Here is a 20,396-nt window from a genome sequence, read left to right as displayed (position 1 = left end):
AATTCTAACCAACGACGTTGTCTCAGATTCAGATCTGACTGGGTAAAGATATACTTCAAACTCTTGTGATCCGTATAGATATCACTCTTATGCCCAATTAGATAATGTCTCTAGATTTTTAAAGCATGAACTACAACTACCAATTCCAAGTCATGTGTAGGGTAGTTCAACTCATGCTTCCTCAATTGTCACCCTTCCTTCTTGCATAAGAACACATCCAAGACCCAGACGAGATGCATCACAATATATAGAGAAGTTCTTGCTTAAATCTAGCAAAATCAACACTGGAGCTATAGTCAATCTCTTCTTTAGCTCATCAAAGTTTGCCTGGCATTTATCAGACCATGCAAATTTAGCATTCTTTTCCAATAGAGCTGTCATAGGCTTAGCAAGCTTGGAAAAACCTTCAATGAACCTCCTATAGTATCCAACCAATCCCAAAAAGCTATGAATCTCACTTACATTGGTTGGTGGTTTCCAATTCAATACATCTTGCACTTTACCTAGATCCACTGCTATTCCACCATTGGAGACAACATGACCTAGAAAAGAGACCTTCTTCAATCAAAACTCACACTTGCTCCGCTTAGCGTACAACTTATGTTCTCTAAGCTTTTGCAAGACCAACCTTATATGTTCAGCATATTCTTCTTCAGTCTTGGAGAATATCAGTATGTCATCAATGAATACCACCACAAATTTATCAAGAAACTCCATGAACACCTTATTCATTGGATACATAAAGTATGCAGGTGCATTGGTCAATCCAAAAGACATAACGGTATACTCATACAAGCCATACCGTGTAGTGAATGCTGTCTTGGGTATGTCCGAGTTTTGAATCTTTAGCTTATGGTAACCTGAGCGGAGATCAATCTTGGAGAACACACAGGCACCTCTCAACTAATCAAACAAATCATCAATCCTTGGCAAAGGGTATTTATTCTTGATAGTAACCTCATTAAGTGAATGGTAATTCACACACATCCGTTGGGTACCATCCTTCTTATCCACAAAGATCACAGGTGCCCCCATGGGGAAGAACTGGGGCATATGAAACCTTTTTCTTGCAACTCTTTTAGTTGTTTCTTAAGCTCTTCTAATTCGTTAACCCCCATTCTATATGGACGTTTAGCTATTGGTGCAGTTCCAGGTAATAATTCAATAATGAATTCAATGTCACGGTCAGGTGGCATACCTGGCAAGTCATCGAGGAAAACATCCGGGAACTCCTCCACAACACGATCTTGTTTATTGGCATCACCATCTAGCTGGTTCACAGTGTTGGCTGAGCCTACACTACCACTTCTACATAGATTCTATCTCCATTGGGTGATGTCACAACAACAGATCTCTCCTAACACTGAATCACTGCCCGGTGTTGTTTCATCCAATCCATACCCATAATAAGATCAATTCCTATTGTTCTCAACACAATAGGTTTCACTTTGAAGTCCACCCCCCTTAAGGAAATGCTAGCTGAGGGACTCCAACAAGAAGCTAGCATGCTACCTCCCGGTGAATTTACTAGTATGGGGTTTTTCATGGCACATAAAGGTATGCTATGCATTCTAACAAAAGCTTGGGAAATAAATGAATGCGAAGCACCTGAATCAAAAAGTACTGTAGCAGAGATAGAGTTGACACTGAACGTACCCAACATGACCTCGGGCGTCTCCTGAGCTGTATCAGATGACACATAGCTCACTTTTGTAGTGTGAGGTGGTCGAGCGTTGAACTTCGGATTGCCATTCTGGTTCTGTGGAGCTTGCTGGTTCTGCTTCTTTGGACACTGATGAGCATAATGACCTACTTCTCCACAGCGGTAGCATGCGTTAGGGTTATTGGGTGCACCACTCTTCATAGGAGCATTGTTGGGCATTCCCTGGCATGATGCCAGATTGCCGGTCTGTTGTTGGGGACGCTGATTACCAAACTATTGCTGATACTAAGGGCGTTGCTGGAACTGGTTACGCTGAGGATACTGACCATGGTTTTCCTGGTTATATGGTCCTTGATTCCTCTGCTAAAAACCCTACTGGGGATAGGCACACGGGCGGGTGTTGCTTCCAGAAGCTTGCCCTTGAAGCCTTCTCTTCTTGGCTTCCATCTTCTTGCGCTTATTGTCAATCACAATAGCGCGGTTCACCAATGACTGAAAGTTAGGGTATGTGTTGGACATAAGCTAGAGCTGTAGGCCATCATAAAGTCCCTTGAGGAAGCGGCGTTGCTTCTCACTATCCTTAGCTACATCATTTGGAGCATAGCGTGATAGTTGAGCAAACTTGTCACGATATTCCGCCATAGACATGGATCCTTGCTTAAGGGACCTGAATTCCTCCTGCTTCAACTCCACTAGTCCATCGAGGATATGATATGACCGAAAATTGTCCTTGAATTCCCGCCAGGTGATAACAACGGCATCGTTGGGGCATCCATACTAAAAAGGCTGCCACCAATCCTGAGCTGCTCCCTGGAGTTGACCAGAAGCATACAACACCTTCTCAAGATCATTGCATTGTGCTATGTTAAGTTGTCTTTCCACAGCACGCAACCAATCATCTACCTCCAAGGGGTTTGAGGCGTGGGTGAACACCGAAGGGCGACCCTTCATGAATTCTCCACGCTTGTCTCTGACCTGAACAGGCGGTGGTCCTCTTGTAGGTTCGTTATCCAAGTGTTGCATCATAGCTTGCATCAATTGTGCTTGCATTCTCATCAATTGCTCCATAGTCACTGGTGGCGGTGGTGGTGGATTCATGGGAGCACCACGACCATGACCACGGCCTCTGCCTCTTCCTCCTCTTGCGGCCATCTACTTTCCAAGCAAATGTGCAAAATTTTAGAGATTTCCAAATTATATAGAACTTATAAAAGATAAAGAACAACGCTAAGAATTTTCTGGACAAGGTTCAAATACAGCAGTTCAGTAAATCTGTCATAACTTGAGTTTCAGAGACCCAACAGAGGTGTACCAAGAATGGTTAGAAAGCTTAGGAGATCAGCTACAACTTTTATTTAGAACACTTTTATAGATTCTGAGATCAGCTACAACTTTTATATAGAACACTTTTACAGATTCTGATATACACATGGTCAAAAATAGAGCTAAACCGAATCTGTTATGAGTTCCAGATGACGCAGAATCATCAACTTGTGACAGCTAGATCTCACAAACCTGAACAGATATCAATGTGATTCCAAAGACATTTGAAAGATACAGAAGTCTAGATATCTCCACAAAAATTTCAGAATTTTTGGCAGCCCAGATCTCGAGATACAAGATAAAGAACACAGACTGCTCTAGAAAATAGCACAGTAGAGATATGATAAAGCAACCCATCTGCATTAAGACCTCATCTAAACTTAAGGTTCAAACCTATGGAATTTGTGGACATGTGAAAGCTCTAGTTTGGTTTTGGTAAATTGATGAAACCCTAAGTGCTAACGTAGTTCATCAAGTGATCATGAGATAGGTAGCACACTTCAAGTAGGGAAGCAAATGAAGATCATAACATGACAATGGTGATAGCATGGAGATGATCAAGGGCTTAAACTTGAAGAGAAGAAAGAGAAAAACAAAAAGCTCAAGGCAAAGGTATAACTTGTAGGAGCTATTTTGTTTTGGTGATCAAGACACTTAGAAAGTGTGATCACATTTAGGTTTGATAGCCGTACTATTAAGAGGGGTGAAACTCGTATCGGAATGCGGTTATCAAAGTGCCACTAGATGCTCTAACTCATTGCATATGCATTTAAGATCTAGTGGAGTGCTAACACCCTTGATAATATTTTGTGAAAATATGCTAACACATGTGCACAAGATGTGTGCAGGGTTGAGATGGGTTTGGGTCCCTCTCTCCCTCCCGCCGAGCTTGCGAGGCGGGATTCGGCGCTTTCGGGAAAATGAAATGCCTATTTTCTATTGCGCCGGATGCAAATTCTTGGTGGTTAGCACATTGGAGCAAGGGTGAAGAAGTTAGAGGAGAAAGGGATTCGGTCTCACTATTTAACAGTGACCGGACGCTGAGTCCGAAACGACCGGACGCTGAAGTAGTGCGTCCGGTCAGGCTGTCGGTCGGCACTGTGCTTAGGGTTAAGCACCGGACGCTGGCTGCGTCCGGTCAAGGTGGACCGGACGCGTCCGGTCATGCTCGGGAGCTTACTGTAAACGACCGAACGCAGGGGCTTGAGCGTCCAGTCAGTTCGAAGGAGCAGCGTCCGGTCGAGGCTGATGACCGTTGAGTCTAGACACGTGGCTAACATCGAGCGACCGGACGCTGAGAGCCAGCGTCCGGTCAGTCTGACCGGAGCGTCCGGTCAGAACGCGTTTTGCCCAGTGAAGGGGTATAACGGCTCTATTTGATTGGGGCTCTATTTATAGCCCCATGGCCGGCTCAAGCTGGGACTCTTGGCCATTTCTATTGACATAGCATACTTGTGAGCTTAGCCAAAGCCCTCCCACTCATCTAGATCATTGATTCATCATCATAGTGAGATTGGGAGTGAATCCAAGTGCATTGCTTGAGTGATTGCATCTAGAGGCACTTGGTGATTGTGTTTCGCTGTGGATTTCTCTTGTTACTCTTGGTGGTTGCCGCCACCTAGACGGCTTGGAGCAGCGAGGATCGTTGAGCGGAGGTGGTGATTGGCTCCGACTCCGATCGTGGTGATTGTGAGGGGTTCTTGACCTTTCCCCGGCGGAGCGCCAAAAGGTACTCTAGTAAATTGCTTGTGGCTTGTGTGATCCTCATCTTGTGTTGGTTGTGCGGCACCCTATTGAGGGTTTGGCGAGTGATGCCAATCAGCGCGTGAACCTCTAAGTGAGTGAATCGCCACAACGAGGACTAGCTTGCCGGCAAGCAAGTGAACCTCGGTAAAAATCATTGTGTTCATCATTTGATTCCGAGGTGATTGGTCATCATTGTTATTCATCTTCGTGATTGATTGGTTCATTCACTACATGGCGGTATAACTCTCTTGCTCACTCTTACATTACCGCAAACTAGTTATCAAGCTCTTTAGTGTAGTTAGTTGTGAGAGCTTGTTTGTTTGATTAGTGTTGCTCTTTAGTTAGTCTTTGAGAGCACACTAATTTGAAATAGAATTGTGGCAGGTGGCTTGCATTTTAGTAGGCTAGCGCAACACTCGCTTCGCCGCATAATTGTCTAACATATTTTGTTAAGTGTTGTTGTAGAATTTTATTAGGCTATTCACCCCCCCTCTAGCCATTAGGACCTTTCAACATGACCACAAACCTTCAGCAATCAAACAAACTCCAAATCATCCAAGTTCATAATTAAAAACATCTAACCTCTAAAGTTCACAAGACAAAACAAGACTAGACATGACACACGAACTAACAATGTCGTAGCTTTAAACAAGGCACCAAACACCTATGGGGCTGTGTCAATCATGGTGAACGATCGGGGCTTCTTCTTGTAGATTGGTGGCAGCCCAAGTTGAGCACGCAGTTCGTCAACCTGCTTTCGGAGACGCCTCTCAGCCCTCTGCAATGCATGCAGCTCTCCCTTGACTTCTTCATCTACCCCCTACATGGCATGGACATGTCGCACTGTTGCTTCCAGAGTTGGATCACTTTCTGGTGGTGCTAGGACCTGCCAATTACCCTCATGGTCATTGCGAGGAAGGAATCTAAAATGATCCTCCTTCATGGCCTCAAAACGACTACCATGGTAGTAGATATAAGCGTCCTACGCTGCATCTTCCATGCCATCCAATGCATGAGCCCGTCTGGCAGTGGCACTGTGGACAGTCTCCACCTCATGTATATTCTTTATGTCGTTCCAGGCGGTGACAACCAGCTCTACCTTCCAAAAAGTTGCCTCCATTGGGTGCTGGTACTCTGCACAGTGATAGTTGATGGAGGCGTGCAAATCGGTGTAGTAGTCATCTAGCACCTGAGTAAGGAGGGTGTGGTAGTAGGCCGTCTTCGGGGCCTGCTTGAAGTAGTATTTGCATGTCCAGCCCATCTCCTCATCCACCATAGGGACAGCTAGGGGTGGCACAGGCGTTGGTGAAGTAGTTGATGACTCCGTTGGTGTAGCTGCAACAGCATAGATAGGTGCAACAGCTGGAGTAGGAGCAGGTGTTGGTGTAGGAGTCGGGGTAGCCATCCACTCCTCATCTTCCTCGATCAAGGGTTCCACCTCATCATCGGAGATGACCACAATCTCCTCCTCCTGTGGGGCACGGCGGGTGAACATGGCACGGTAGCCTACAGAGCTAAGGCAGGCAGTCTTCGGGTTACGAGGCATCTATAGATTTATAGTAAGATAGAATTAGAATCAACAATTTTATATAATAGATTAAGGTATGAAAAGCATAAATATTTTAATAAAATAACAAGAATGAGATAGTAAGCATGAAACCAGTGGAGCAAAGATGCTAAAACGACCATCTCTAACTAGGCTTGCGTCCTACAGTCAACACGGCTCTGATACCAATTTGTCACACCCAATTTTAAGGATAAAATTGAATGCATAAAACTCATGTGTGCCCAGGGATCAGTCACACACATAAGTTGACAAATTACAAAAAGTATCATCACGGTGTATCTTACATCACGATTAATACCATCACATAGTCTTACACAACACAGCGGAAAATAAAAAGGTAGCTCTCTCGTGGTAGCTCCAACATAGGGATGGTCAACTGGTTGACCACAAGCCTAAAAGTCCTCTAGAAACTCCTCATGTCCGTTGACATCTATTACCCATCCGGGATTTTTATCCAAATATTGAAAGTAGACAAGCGTAAGTACTTCCCGTACTTAGCAAGATAACATAGGGTTATGAAAGCTCAAAAAGGATGACTCTGGTTGACTGCGGTTAGCACTTTTAGTAAGTCAAGATTTTATCATCAACTATTATCAAGTTATGCTTAAGCCCCAATTAAACCCACATGATCAGATATCAGAATCAATTGAATCATATTATCATCGTAGAACATCATAAATGAACAACAATAAATAACCATTTATTCTGTGAGTTTTTTGGGCCTCTCGTGACCGTGAGCACGGCTGTTATAACAGTTTGTAACACTCTGCAGAGGTTGTGCACATTCACCGTGAGTCGTGTTTCTCATATGCCCGGGTTAATTACTCCCATAACACTGCCAAGGTGAGCGGGCGAGGTACACGTTGAAGCCTTTTCATAGGTTTCTCTAACAAGTTAGGGCCGCTAGGTTTCCTTGGCAGGCAGATGTAGGAACCCCCCTTTCCTATGGCACATTTCCATCGTGGCTATACACATAGGAACAGAGGCAGTCCTATATCCAACGTGGTAAGCCCCTTTTGCGCCACAAAGGTAACCTCTAACAAGCTAGAAAAGGTCCTATTACGGAGCTGAAGTCAGAGCCATGTGACCCTAACGGTTGCACTGTCAGTCCCAGCTTTTACCGACAGATAAGTCCTTATGGAGGGCCAAGAGCATCGTGATCAAAAGTCATTTGCTCCTTCGCCCTATAATTCAGTTGTTTAAAAACAAATTTTACCTTTTTGTTCTATAGAATCATTATTCATTATTTGGATCATGTACAGTTACATTGAGTGCTAGCAAACTACTCATATGCATATAACCCATAGGAGACAAGGAAACTAAATACTCAATCACTAGGATGTCCTTACGGGTATCAAAATCAGACACATGCAAATGAGAAATTAATAAATGGTGAATAGGACATCAAGATAGATCCCATGCTATACTTGCCTTGCTCAACAAACTCGGGCTGCTCCTGCTGGTCATCAAAGAACTCTTGGTCTCCAACGTTCTCCTCACCGTCTGAACTCGACCACAAAGCAACATACAAGCATTCCAAAGGCATTCATGCAAAGCAAACAATTATAGGATTAGAACAGTACACCAGGGCATAAAAACAAGATAAAAGGTTCTTAAAAAGAATCTACATCTTTCTACGATCACAAAGACGCGAAGTTCAAGAAAAACGGAGCTAAAACACGAAAGTTATGAATTAAACGGAGTTTCTATAGCAACTTATTTAATTAAATCTAACCTCAAAATTTAAATATTGCAAACATGTTTGACAGTGGTATTAACATGTAGAGAACATAATTACAAACCTAACAAAATTTGAACGGGTCGATTCGGAGCTAAAACGACGATTTTATAAGCAAAACAATGTAGTGGCATTTCTGTAAATAGAATGAACTATTTTCGAATTTAAATAAAATTAAATCTGTGATATTTAAACCGGCCGAGGACTGCGGGTTCAAATTGGCAAAACTTGGGGGTCTCTTTAGCAAAATGGCCCACGAAGGGGTATCGGCCATCCTGGGCCATTGGATCAAAGATGGACGGATCGGATTAGGAGAAAGGGGAAGAGAGAGAAAACCGATGGCCGGAAACAGTGCCGGCACGACGGGGCTCCATGGCCGGCGGCGAGGAGGTCATCGGCGAGCGGGAAACAAGGACTTCGGGCCACGGTTCGACGAACCGAGGGAGCCAGGGGAGAGAGGAGATGAAGGCAACCTCGCCCAGGCCGAGAACGCGGCCAGAGGACGCGGTCGGCGGAGTGGTCGCCATGGCCGGCGATGCGAAGGTCCTAGGCGCACACGAAATGGGCCCTAGAGGCCATGAAACACGAAATTAAAGGCACGGGGAGAAGGAGGGGAACAAGGGGGTCTCACCGCGGATGAAAACGAAGACGAAGGCGGCTCAGGGATGGCGGTTTCCGAGCTCGGCGGATCCCGGCGCTTCTCTGTGCGGCGGTTGCGGCTTCTACGTGCTCGGGCTAGTGCGAGAGTGGAGCGGGGGAGGCAGCAGGGAGGCGGCGACAGGGTCTGAGCTCCCCTTTATAGAGGCTAGGGCGCGGGGGGAGGCGCTCCAACGACGCGAGGTGGGCGCGGGCGGCGGTTGCGCCATGACCGCGTGAGACGCGGGAGGTGGGCGACAGCGCTAACGGGTGAACCCGGCGGTCAGCGACAGAGAGGAGTGAGGGGCGTGGCAACGGTTGCCTGCTCGAGTGGGCCGGCCCAGGAAGAAAAAGGGAAGAAGGGGAAGGAAGGGAGGCGAGCGGGCCGGCGGGGGAAATGGGCTAGCAGGCCGAAAATGAGAAAGGGAGGGGGAGGGAAAAGAATTTCCTTTTCTTTTTCCAAATCAAATTTTGAAATTCATTTCCAACTGATTTTTGAATCTTTTTGAGTTTAAATCAAAACCACTCAACATATTAAATAAAATGCTGCAGCATGAGTGCATCAACATATATCTATCCTTATGATTGATTTTAATTTCACAAAAATTATTATTTTCCTATATTTTAAAGCACACATAATTGCATAAATAAATCAAATTTAACTATTTTAAATAATGCAAATTTTAGGGTGTTACAAATACGAGGGAGCAGAGAAAGAGACTGTGCACGCTAGTGCATGCTCATATGGGTGCTTGTATATTTTTATGTTTCTGTTGTAGAACAAAATGACGCTATTATTAAAAATGAGGCACCAACTAAGGGTCTGTTTGATATAAGAGCTAATTGCTAGATAGCTAAAAATTAGCTAAAATTAGCTCTAGTGCATCTAAACAGGAGAGCTAATAGGTGGGTTACTTATTTAGCTAAATCTTCAATTAGCTGTTAGCCAACTAACTAACCAACCATATCTAATTTAGGCTAATTTTTAGCCCCAACTAGTAACTACTGGCGACTAGCCATGTGTATTGTAACAGCCCTAAGTTTCTCAAAGGTGCTCATGAGAATACAGATTACTTTTTTTTATTCATATGAGGTTAGTATGCATGCATATAATGTGTTTCAAAAAAAAAGAGCAAAAATAAGGAATTTTAATTAGTCGTGGCCCAAAATTATACATGAATTAAAATTACTAGCCCTAGTATGTCATAATCACGAAAGGTGTTGTTTTATTCAATTGATAGGTTGCGGTATGAGTAGTATTTTTTTTTTGAAACATGGATGAGTAGTAATAGAAGTACGATATCATGTTTTTAAAATATTTAGGTTGTCTAATGACATGTACGGAATAGTTGTGGCCTAGAAAAATAGAGTATATATGGACCTGTACGGAAACAATGGTAAAGGATGGTCAATTTACTCCATTTTAAAATCAACTTACTTTTTGTCTAAAGATTTCAACAATGGTATGCCATGTCCATGGGCTATAATTTTAGTACAATGATTTTGTAGTCTTTTCTTATCATTCTTTGCTAATTGCTCGATGTGCTTACATGCTAAGTTGCACTAACTCATTAGTTTGTATTATGTATATGACACTTTTAGCAACAACACCCAGAACAGAAGCCACAGCTGTACAGTTTAATTGACATTGTAGTAGCCAATTAATTGAAGAAGTTGGCAATGATGTTGTTTAGATGGAAATGCAGTGCATTACTTTGACAAAGGAAAAAGAATCCCCTAATTATCGACCTGATTAGTGAGTCATCTTTGGCGGAATGGACGTGTCTTCCGTTTCTCCGGGAACAATGTTTAGCATTGATTTATGATGACTATTTGGATGTTATTATGGGGTCTCCAAGTGGGGCTGGTCCAGCCTGTGCAGGCATGTGCATGGTCTCTCTCTCTCTCTGCCCATCACCCCAACCCCCTCTCTCTCTCTCCTTGTAACATGTTCCCCCACAGAAAGTGTACTCTTTCTCTTCTTTTCCTTTTCCCATACCATCTTTCATACTTCAGACCTCTCACCTTTTGTTTCTTACTCCCTAAGTTTATTTATTTAATAATGAGCACATAAAATTTCATAGAAAAAGATTCTGGCTCCAGTGGAAGTTATATAACTGCTTTTGACAGTTAAATTGACCATTCGGGGTTGGGGTGGGTCCCCTCATGTATCGGAGATATTTTTGCTTTGTGAGTTCTAAAAGGAGTGCACTTCTAGCTTGGAACTAACATGATTTTTTTTAAAAAAAAAGATTGACTCCATTTATAGAAAATAATATCAACATTTATATCTTCGGATATATTTATTACATAATTGTATTCATCTATGATTAGTCGCATGGTACTTATTCAGTATCATAAACCTCTCCACTTGGAATTAACAAAAAGAAAATGCATTCATCACCTAAAGTACATGTACAACATATTGCCCTTTTATCAGTACTAATAACTAATTATCCGATTTTGTAACTAATAAGTACTACTCTAGCCGAATTTACTCCTTGTTCTGCAATTACCATGAAAAAACGAAATACTAGTACATACAGTACTAAAATGTCAATGGGTTTGTTCGCTTGGAGAAATTTGTGAGAGAAAAACACTGTTCCGGATGAAAAAAGAAGCAGATAAGCCAGGTTTAAGGATACGCGAACGGGCCTATATCCCAATGCAAACAGGGCTGTTTGTTCTAATAAATCCAAATGGATGGTTCAAAGCAGAACAATATACCCTGCACGCTGCGCAATGAATAGCAGCTGAGCAAGCCCACATGCAACTTTCTTGAGCTCACCTGTGCCCTGTTCGCTTTGGCTGATAAGCTATGGCTGAAAATATTGTTGACTGATTTATTATAAGAGAGAAATAATTTTCGTTGGTTGAAAAAGTACAGCCAAGCGAACAGGACACAGGCTACCTGCTGCTTTATATTCACATAAACCTCTCCTCTTGCAGCTGGAACTCCTACAGCAACACAAACCCATCCATCACCTTCTTCTTCTCCTCCTTCCAAGAACAAACTGAAAGGAAAAAAAGAAGCAAAGGAACGAAGCTAGCTTGTCATTGCTTGTTCGAACAAGTTGTTCGTCGCGAGTGACACCAATGCATGCTCCGAGGAAGTTCAAGAAGGCCTTCATGGCGCAGCTCCTGCTGAGCCTGCGGGCGGCCGGCCAGGCGTCCAAGTCCATGGGCCTCCAGGAGCGCCGGGACGCCGTGCGGCTCTCCTCGGACGTGGCGATGGCGCTGGCGTCCGCACGGGCCCGCCCAAGCGCGGCGGCGCTGCGCAAGACGGCGTGGGCACGCGCGCTCGTCGCGAGGCACGCGGCGGAGCAGCGCAACGAGGCGCTCCTGCGCCGCATCATGGGCGGCGCCGGCTACGAGATGGCCGCGGCGGCGGCGAGGGTCAGGAAGGAAGCCCGGAGCAGGAGGATCGTGCGGAGGTCGCACTGGGTATGCAGCGGCGCCGCCGGGAGGAAGAGGAGGAGCTCGCTACAGCTGGCAGCGGGCAGCGGCGGAGGCGGAGGCGGCAGCAGATGCAGTGCAATGGCGGCGGCCAGGAGGATGGTGAGGGCGAGGCTGCAGGTGCTGAGGAGCCTTGTGCCGGGAGGGGAGGCGATGCGTGGCCTCTCCCTGCTCTCCGAGACGCTGGACTACGTTGTGTGCCTCAAGACGCAGGTGGAGCTCTTGCAATGCCTCTGCAAAGGATCCCGTTCCCAGCTGGGCTGAGGTCTCATGATCTCATCTCACATCTCAGGGTGAGTGTAGTGTCCTCTGCTGTCTGTGCAATCTTTTGAACTTCTGAGTCTTTTTATAATTTGATTTGATGGTGGATGATCTAGTTTAATCTATGTGTGATGTGCAGTAAATATATTAGTCTGCATCTGCTATTTGTTTCTTTAGATTTTGATGAGAGCGTCCGCAGTGTGCGCTCCTATCCCGGTCCGATGCAATAAATACGAAGATCGACCTGGCTCCTATACACTGTGAACCCGATTCGATGGAGGAGCCGCTCCTTCGTATCGAACCCGGCTCCAAACCTTCACGAAGAAGGGGATCGGTTGTTTTTCTTATGGGCATGGGGCCCACTTATAGAACCAACCCCAATCCTATACATTGCTGGTAGCATAACAGACGACGTCTAATCGTTCGTGGGGGCCAGCTAAGGACCACCCCTGGATCTATACACTGCTGGTGCCCTGAGTATCTGAAAGTTTAGTATTCTGAATTCAGGGTTTTGGGTGTTGACGGTTATTATATTCAGAGTTGTTACTAATATATAAGTAGCTAGTACTGTACTGCTGTACCTCCTGTCAGTGATTGAAATGTCTCTTCTTTTACACAAGTGTGATGATGTATCTGTGGTACATTGCATATCCATATGGCATACTCTGAAGTTTTAGCTACCCTTCCACTTCCATCTCACACAACTTTTCCTTTCTACTAGAAAAAAGTCCATGGCTTTGATTTTTCCATTTGAATGCACACTTGTTTACTGAAATATACAGCTATATTGCCTCCTTTTCTAGTTCTTGATTTGCCCAAAGTAACAATCTTCTTTACTTAAGCTTACTTTTGCCACATTCATAGCACGATAATCTATCTAAAGGTGCTTCTTGTTAACCTTACTTGGAGCATTGAAGAATATATTTACCTGAAGGATTGTATCTTTTTGTACTTTTACCTTTATTTTTAATAAAACTTCAGTAGGGGTTCAAACCCCTCCTGTTTCATAAAAAAAATGACTCGCCATGACAAACAATTTCCCATATATATATCCTCCATCGCTGTCAGTAACATTTGCCTGCTGAATGCATTGCAGGGACGGAGCAGCAACTGCGAGACTGCAGGTGCAGAGCTGCATGAGAGGTGTGAGAGGATTGAATGAAAATCCTTGGGCACCAGGCTCATGTCATGCATGCACAGAAGGCAAGGACCGCAACTGAAGCCGTCGTTTGATCTGGATGGGCATGGGAAGCTCTGTCCGATGAATTGTCTCCGGGGGCCAACTTACTATAGCTATAGCTAGCAGTACTAGCAGCAGTACCAGTGGGTAATGTAACTATTGTGCAAGTACATGTCAGTGCAAAGATGGACCTGGTTTTGCTGTATCTCCTCCCTCACAGCATAGGATGAACACAAGCCATCATCCATTTGGTGAAATAAGTTTTGTCGTTGTTAAATAACTAGCAAATTTTGGTTTATTAATTGGGTGGGCAAAATATAATCTGCTTGTACGTGGAGTCTGCAGTCCTGATGGGATGGGCCAGGGATTTTTCTGGTCTAAGGCTCTGTTTGTGTATGTTCAAAATATGGCATAATATTACTAGCCTGTATGTACTGAACTGCCAAGGAAAAATGAGGTGGTGTGATCAAAGGTGACTCGTATTGTGTACTAGGAGAGGGAGCACTTATTTTAAGCAAGACTAGAACTAAGAGTAAGCAGTGTCCTATGTCTTCAAATAAAGTTTCAAGTTTCTCATTGCTGCCATTTCAGGTTCAGAAACTAGGACTATCATGCTGTGATCCAGCAAGGAAACCAGTGAAAAATACTAGCAGTGTACATTATCAATACTTCAGTAGGTGTATGTGTATGAAAAAGGGTTGAACCTGAACCCTCTGTATGCAACAACTGTATGTATCCGTCGTTGCATCTAGTAGCTAGAGGCCTAGGATTCGACAGCACTATTGCAACTTTTATGTAGACCACTAAGATTGTCAAGGTAATGATTCAATCCGACGAACACTCACATGCAAATCCCTGTTCCCTACTACAGTAGTAGCTAGTACCACACTGCCAACAGGACATTATACACATTCGTTTTCCTAGCCCTGTTCGCTTCGCTGGAATTTGGCTTATGCTGCTGCTGCTTATGCTGATTTGTTGTGAGAGGAAAACAATGTTCGTTCGTTAAAAAGTAGTGCTGAAGAACAGGACATGAATCGAAATTGTCACATACCTGTCTGTCTCACAGCAACCAAAAAAAAAAGAGCCACAACTCCTAGACAACAGTTTGTTACAAATGGCCCAAGTCCCCTGCTGGCTTGGCTCGTCTCGGTCGGGCTTTCTAAGAAAGATCTCGACAGACTTTCATGTCCTTCCTAATCCTTAGTCCAGTAAGAACACTATCAATGGAAATGGAAATGGAAATGTCAATCGGTTCCAAAAGGCTCAACTGGGCAGCTATACATGTGTGGGGGTATGTCAATGTGTAAATAGCACACTAAACAATGAACTAATTACATAAGTGCATTATTGTACTTGTGCCCATCCAAAGTATGCACACTAGTGCATGCTTCAATATCACTGAGGGTACACCGGCCGTACACCACAGTGGATAGGGAAAATATTGGGAGACTAAATATTTTGTCAGAACAGCTACATTTGGTTATTATATATGATACTCCTATTTTCAAAGATAAGAAAGAGACTAGGGGTTATGATCTGAAGCTACATCAGTTTCTTACTGTTCTCTTTTGTTCAGTTTCAGATACGGTGGGACACCAAATACTCATCAAGACTGTAAAAGGCAGGCTATGAACATTAACCACATTCACATGTTGGATCTCGATCAGCTGGAAAGCAAATAATTGTATTATTAGCACTTCCGTAGGTTTGTCAAAAGGTTGGACCCCCTCTGCCAACTGTAGTAGGCCTTGCTACTACCTAGTGACCTAGGATCCTTGAGCACTATTGCTAGTTGTATGTGCCCACTCAATATGCTGAAGCAATAATTCATCCCAAAATCCCAAACATTACCAAAACTGCCAAAACTTCATCCTTGCATTCAGGGTATCTAGCTTGTAGCTTTCGTGAAACAAAAACCTCCACATTGCACAACCTAAATTCCAAACATGATAATAGTGATCACCGTGATTCAGAACTTCTACTCTGTTTCTGTCAATCTGAAATTTAAACAAAAAATGTGATTTGGAAAAAATGTCTTATCCAAAATCCATGGTTCCATTTTATTCTCACATATATCATAATAAGAACCGGACCATGAACCATGGCACACACGATGACCATTTACATAGAAGAAGAAGACCCATCCAACAACATTCTTGCACAGAAGCTTCAGAAATATAGCTGCAGTGGGCGTGGGGTATCACAAGAGAACACAAATATACTCCATGGCAGTGGCACGCATTTTAATTCTGAGTTCTGAAGATCCAAATCAGACTCTTCTTCCTAGCTACTACTTCCCAACCAGGGTGTACTTTTGCCGCCGGTTGTTCCGAAGCACGCAGCATCCGAGGGAGTAGACGACGATGAGGAGCGCGATGAACGCAGCGTTGATGATGGCAATCTTCTTCCAGCTGTTCTTGAGATTAGCCAGGACGCCGGCCTTGCAAGACTGGCAGGCGTAGCAGAGCTCAGACTGGTCGTTGGACCAGGTGTCACAGTCAGGGTTGGACGAGTTACTAGGACCTGAGGGCTTCATCCAGTAGGTCTCATTCAGGTATGCGAAGTTGCATTCAGTTGGGGGCTTGCAGCATCCAGACTGTGTAAAACACAATGCAAGTTGGATCACAAAGTCATTAAGCTTAAACACAATATTTTTTTCAGAAAATGCACGATCACAGCCGAATCTGAGTGCGTAATGTAGACTTGACCTTTTTGCAACATCAATGTTTTTATTTTTATTGAAAAAGCACATGTAGAGTGTAGAAGCATGCTCTTGCATGTGCACATCTAAGACCAAGTCAATGGATGTACACTGTGGAAGCCTTCCATTCACGATTACCCATTACCATCACTATCATCTACTGAAAACTTTTAGTAGTTTACAAGAGTTGTCAACGATGATGAAATCCTATGATATGGATCGCAAGTTTGTGCTGGTCATCTACTCTAGCTATTGCGCATGTAGGACTTTGATGAAGTCGTGATGGTTGCTAAATATCACATCCAGTGACGCCAGATGAAAGGTACTTTCACAAAATTTCACTTGTGTACATCTCAAATTGACTTTATCATACCGATATCTCTCAAATTTCACATTTTATACACTTGAAGGCAAGAATAGGTTGCTAAATATCAATTCTGGGAGGAATGTTGAAAACTTGAAAATAGGTGTAAAGACCAAAACATTATATTTAGTAGTGCATTCTATCAAGAAAAAAAAAACATGCAACGCCCTTGAGCGAGTAAAAAGGCAAACATAATTTATAAATATGACCTCAACCCCCTTGTATTACATGAAATTTTATTGTATATGTAATTTGAAAAATATGTTAAATTGCCTCCTAATAAATTAGATTTTAGCACCTGCCCCTGGGTACAGAATAAAATAGTACACACCGTGCTGTCACCTGTTTTTTTTTTTTTTTTTGGCAATAGAGTCACTCCCTCTCCCTGTTCTAAACAAACAGTTAAATGCTAAAAGAAGGAACTTGAGCAATCCACTGGATCACTTCGCTAGAATGGTTCAGAAAGCATTTGCTTTCAAAAATATCTAAGGGTAGTTCAGGTGAAGATGTCCTCCTGTTGACTTTAGGGATACATGCATGCATTAGATAACACTGAGATTATGAAACTGAAGAACATGTCCTTTGCAGGACAAAAATGCAAAAACTAGACCATTTTCAAAGAAAAATTGCAACAATACATGCACAGAAAATACAAATTTTCATACAAAAAGTAGCACCTTTTTTAAATCTTAAAGCCACCTTTTCCTTCACAATTAGTTTATACTATGAAGATCACATAGTAGATCATTACTTAGTTCCATCAGTGTAACTTGAAAACACGCCAACAATTATCCTTAAGGACTTGTTTGGATGCGCACGTATTCATCTCAGTCTACATGTGTTGAAGTGAATTGAAGTGGAATTAAACTAAGTACAATTCCATTCCACTTCAACGCATGTGGATTGAGGTGAATACAAATGCATCCAAACAAGGCCTAAGCATGTTTTTCTAACAAGCAAAGAAGTCTTTCACAAGAATTAGCAAAGCCCACTGACCTGCACCGGCGAGAGGTTGTCGTTGACGAACTCATTGAACGTCCGGTTGCTCTGCAAGCTCCGGCACACGCCGGCCTCCGCGAGGCAGCTCCTGATCCTTCCCCAGGTGCGGCCGTCCTCCACCCTCCGTCTGAGCCAGCTGGAGTAATCCCCGAGCCGGTACTCCTTGAACCCTCTCCCCGACACGGCCTGGCCGGCCCCGGCGTTGGTGACCACGAGCGCGAAGACGGCGAAGCAGAGCACGGCGAGGATGAGCAGCGCCGCTAGGAAGAGGTAGAGCCACAGGAGCAGCGACGCGCGGCAGCACGCACCCGCGATGCCGGCCATGGAGACGACCATGACGGCCGTGCCCAGGATCAGGGCCGGCGTGCGGAGGAAGCGCTGGCAGTCGGTTGCGCCGCCCCCGCCGTGGTGGGGCGCGCCGGCTAAGATGCCCCACGCGAGCACGGCCGCGCCGAGGAGGAGGGTGAGCACGTTGAAGGACGCGAAGACGGCGTTGCTGCAACGAGGCCGTGCCATTGGTGGTGCCGCGATGGTGATTTCAGACGCAGAAGCAGAGAGGATGCCACAAGAAGGGGAAATCAGGGGAGGTAGATATAGCGGAAGCTGGAAGATGGAGGGAAAATGTTGAATTGGGCAACGACGACTGCACAACGCACGTGCATGATTACGTGGGCTGTAAGATGGGCCAATGGGCTGGGTTTCAGACCATCAGTCTTGGGCTATCGGTTCACTGTTTTTTTGTGAAGCCCAACACATGGTATTACCACAACCACCAAACCCAAAGGTTCCACTAAAAAAGGTCCAATTTATCTCCATCAACTATTGCCACAATTTTGTTTTTCTCCTCAATCAAATTTTAAAACACATTTTATCCCGAACTCTCAAAGGAGGTTTTGAAGGTGGTTTCATCTTTTTTTAGTTGATGGAAATCTGATAAATGCTAGATAAGATTTTGAAACCATGGAACATATCTCTAAACTTCTAAAATTTTTGAGAAAAATCTTAGAGATATATTGAAACACCACACATGACAAAACCAGAGTCCTAAAAATATGTCTAAAAGCTTTACAAATAAGATTTAGCTCTAGGAAATCTCAAAAAATACTGAAAATTTCCACAACATTTTAATTAATGTATAAAAATGTTTGGAAAACTTTCCATGACAAAAAATTAAGATGTAACTAGCATGAATGCAACATATATTAATGTTGAATGCATTCATGCTATGCATTCGTGTTGACTACATCTTATATTTTTGTCTTGGAAAGTTTTCAAAATATTGTTTAGACATTAATTTGAATGTGTTGAGAATTTTCTTGGGTTTCCCATTTTTCTAGAGGCAAATCTAATTTTTTATAGATTGAGATATTTTCATAAACTCTAAATAATTTGTTTGGATCTTTTTATCTGAATTTATCTCTAGCATTTTTATCGTAGAGACATTTTTTTGTGGTTTGAAAACCTTTTCAAGTATTTTACTAGATTTTTGTTAACTAAAGACACGATGAAACCACCTTCAAACCTGCTACAAATCAGGCAACGAAGGTTGAACAATATTTAGACTTCAATGCATATGATGTTTGGTTTTAATGGTGTAGTGCGCTTTTGAGTCTGCATTAAGAAAAGTTTCACATATACTCCAGGTTCACATGAATCGAAGAAAAGATAAGAACTTAAATCTTGAAAATCCATCGAAAAACACTTACATAGATAAGTAAACTATATTCTAGTCTTTTGTATGTGTCATGCACACAACCCTTCATTGTTACGGTTCCTGGCCCATATGTGTAAATAAAGCTCTAAAAATGCAACACAGAAAAGGGAGACGGTAAGCTAATCACTAAGCCTATTCGACGAGAATCATCCATGCTTTGTAAAGACCTCCTACTTGAGGTTCTTCTCCCTTCTTTGCACTAGGCAGGGCCAGAGACAAGGGGGGGGGGGGGGGGGGGGGGGGGGGGGGCGGGCAGGGGCCTGCCCCCCCTAATGTTCCATGGGCTTCATTAGATGTCCTCCTTAATCACTCAAAACAGGCCCTGTTAATGCCCAGTTAGAAGAAAGTCTGGCTCTACGGATTGCCGTCGTAGTCTTCGGCTCTCCGTGAGTGTCGTTGCCTATCGCACCCTCTCTATGCAGCACTCTCAGCAGAGTTGCTGAACGAGCACCGAACATGCAATCAGAAAAGCTTCAAGCTGCCAAGCTAGAACCTGGAAGAGACGCTAAAGTGGCAAGGTGCAGCACGCGTCACAGTAGTACTAGTTTTTTTCTGCATTCTTAAATCAGTGAATCATATCTCTTAAAACCAAAGGTCACTAAGTGGCTAGATTAAATAAATATAATGTTATCTCATACCTATTTATTCATAAATAATCTCATTTTATCACCCATTTAGGCATTTAGCATTTGCCCCAGCCCCCAGACAAAGAGGTAAAAACAATTGCTAGCTAGTCTTTTATCGACACTCAATGCCTCTGGCGGATTGGCCCCCCTATGTATGGATCCTGGCTCCGCCCCAGGAACTAGGATTCATCAATCTCATCCTGTGTGGACGCCGCAGCCTCTACCTCTGCACTGATGTTCATCCTGGCGATGCACCGGCATGGCTAGAGGAGGCAGAGAACTAGACTCACCCGGCACCAGCTGCCCAGCCAAGTCTTGCAACACGAACATGGCCTATTGGAGGCGCCGTGTACATATCTCGTTCTTCCACGTCACATTCGCCGCCGGGCCTGCTTCATCACCTTTGACCTTCCTCAACC

General features: G+C 43.8%; 2 protein-coding genes across 2 annotated transcripts; one reads left to right on the top strand and one right to left on the bottom strand.

Annotated features, from left to right (window-relative positions):
* Positions 1-11,646: 11,646 nt before the first annotated feature.
* On the top strand, positions 11,647-14,199 carry LOC136471772 (transcription factor IBH1-like 1). The gene is made up of 2 exons (XM_066469526.1): positions 11,647-12,422; positions 13,487-14,199. Exon 1 carries the CDS (start codon positions 11,770-11,772, stop codon positions 12,391-12,393), a length of 624 nt encoding a protein of 207 aa, XP_066325623.1. The 5' UTR covers positions 11,647-11,769; the 3' UTR covers positions 12,394-12,422; positions 13,487-14,199.
* Positions 14,200-15,372: 1,173 nt separating this feature from the next.
* LOC136471770 (tetraspanin-8-like) lies at positions 15,373-18,173 on the bottom strand. The gene is made up of 2 exons (XM_066469525.1): positions 17,635-18,173; positions 15,373-16,169 (listed from the first exon to the last, which is right to left on the bottom strand). The coding sequence occupies exons 1-2, from the start codon at positions 18,151-18,153 to the stop codon at positions 15,864-15,866; spliced, it is 825 nt and encodes a 274-aa protein (XP_066325622.1). The 5' UTR covers positions 18,154-18,173; the 3' UTR covers positions 15,373-15,863.
* Positions 18,174-20,396: the final 2,223 nt, after the last annotated feature.

Source organism: Miscanthus floridulus, chromosome 8, assembly GCF_019320115.1.
Source record: "Miscanthus floridulus cultivar M001 chromosome 8, ASM1932011v1, whole genome shotgun sequence".
NCBI lineage: Eukaryota > Viridiplantae > Streptophyta > Magnoliopsida > Poales > Poaceae > Miscanthus > Miscanthus floridulus.
Note: the sequence above shows the minus strand (reverse complement) of the source record. Positions and strands in the feature narration are given on the sequence as shown.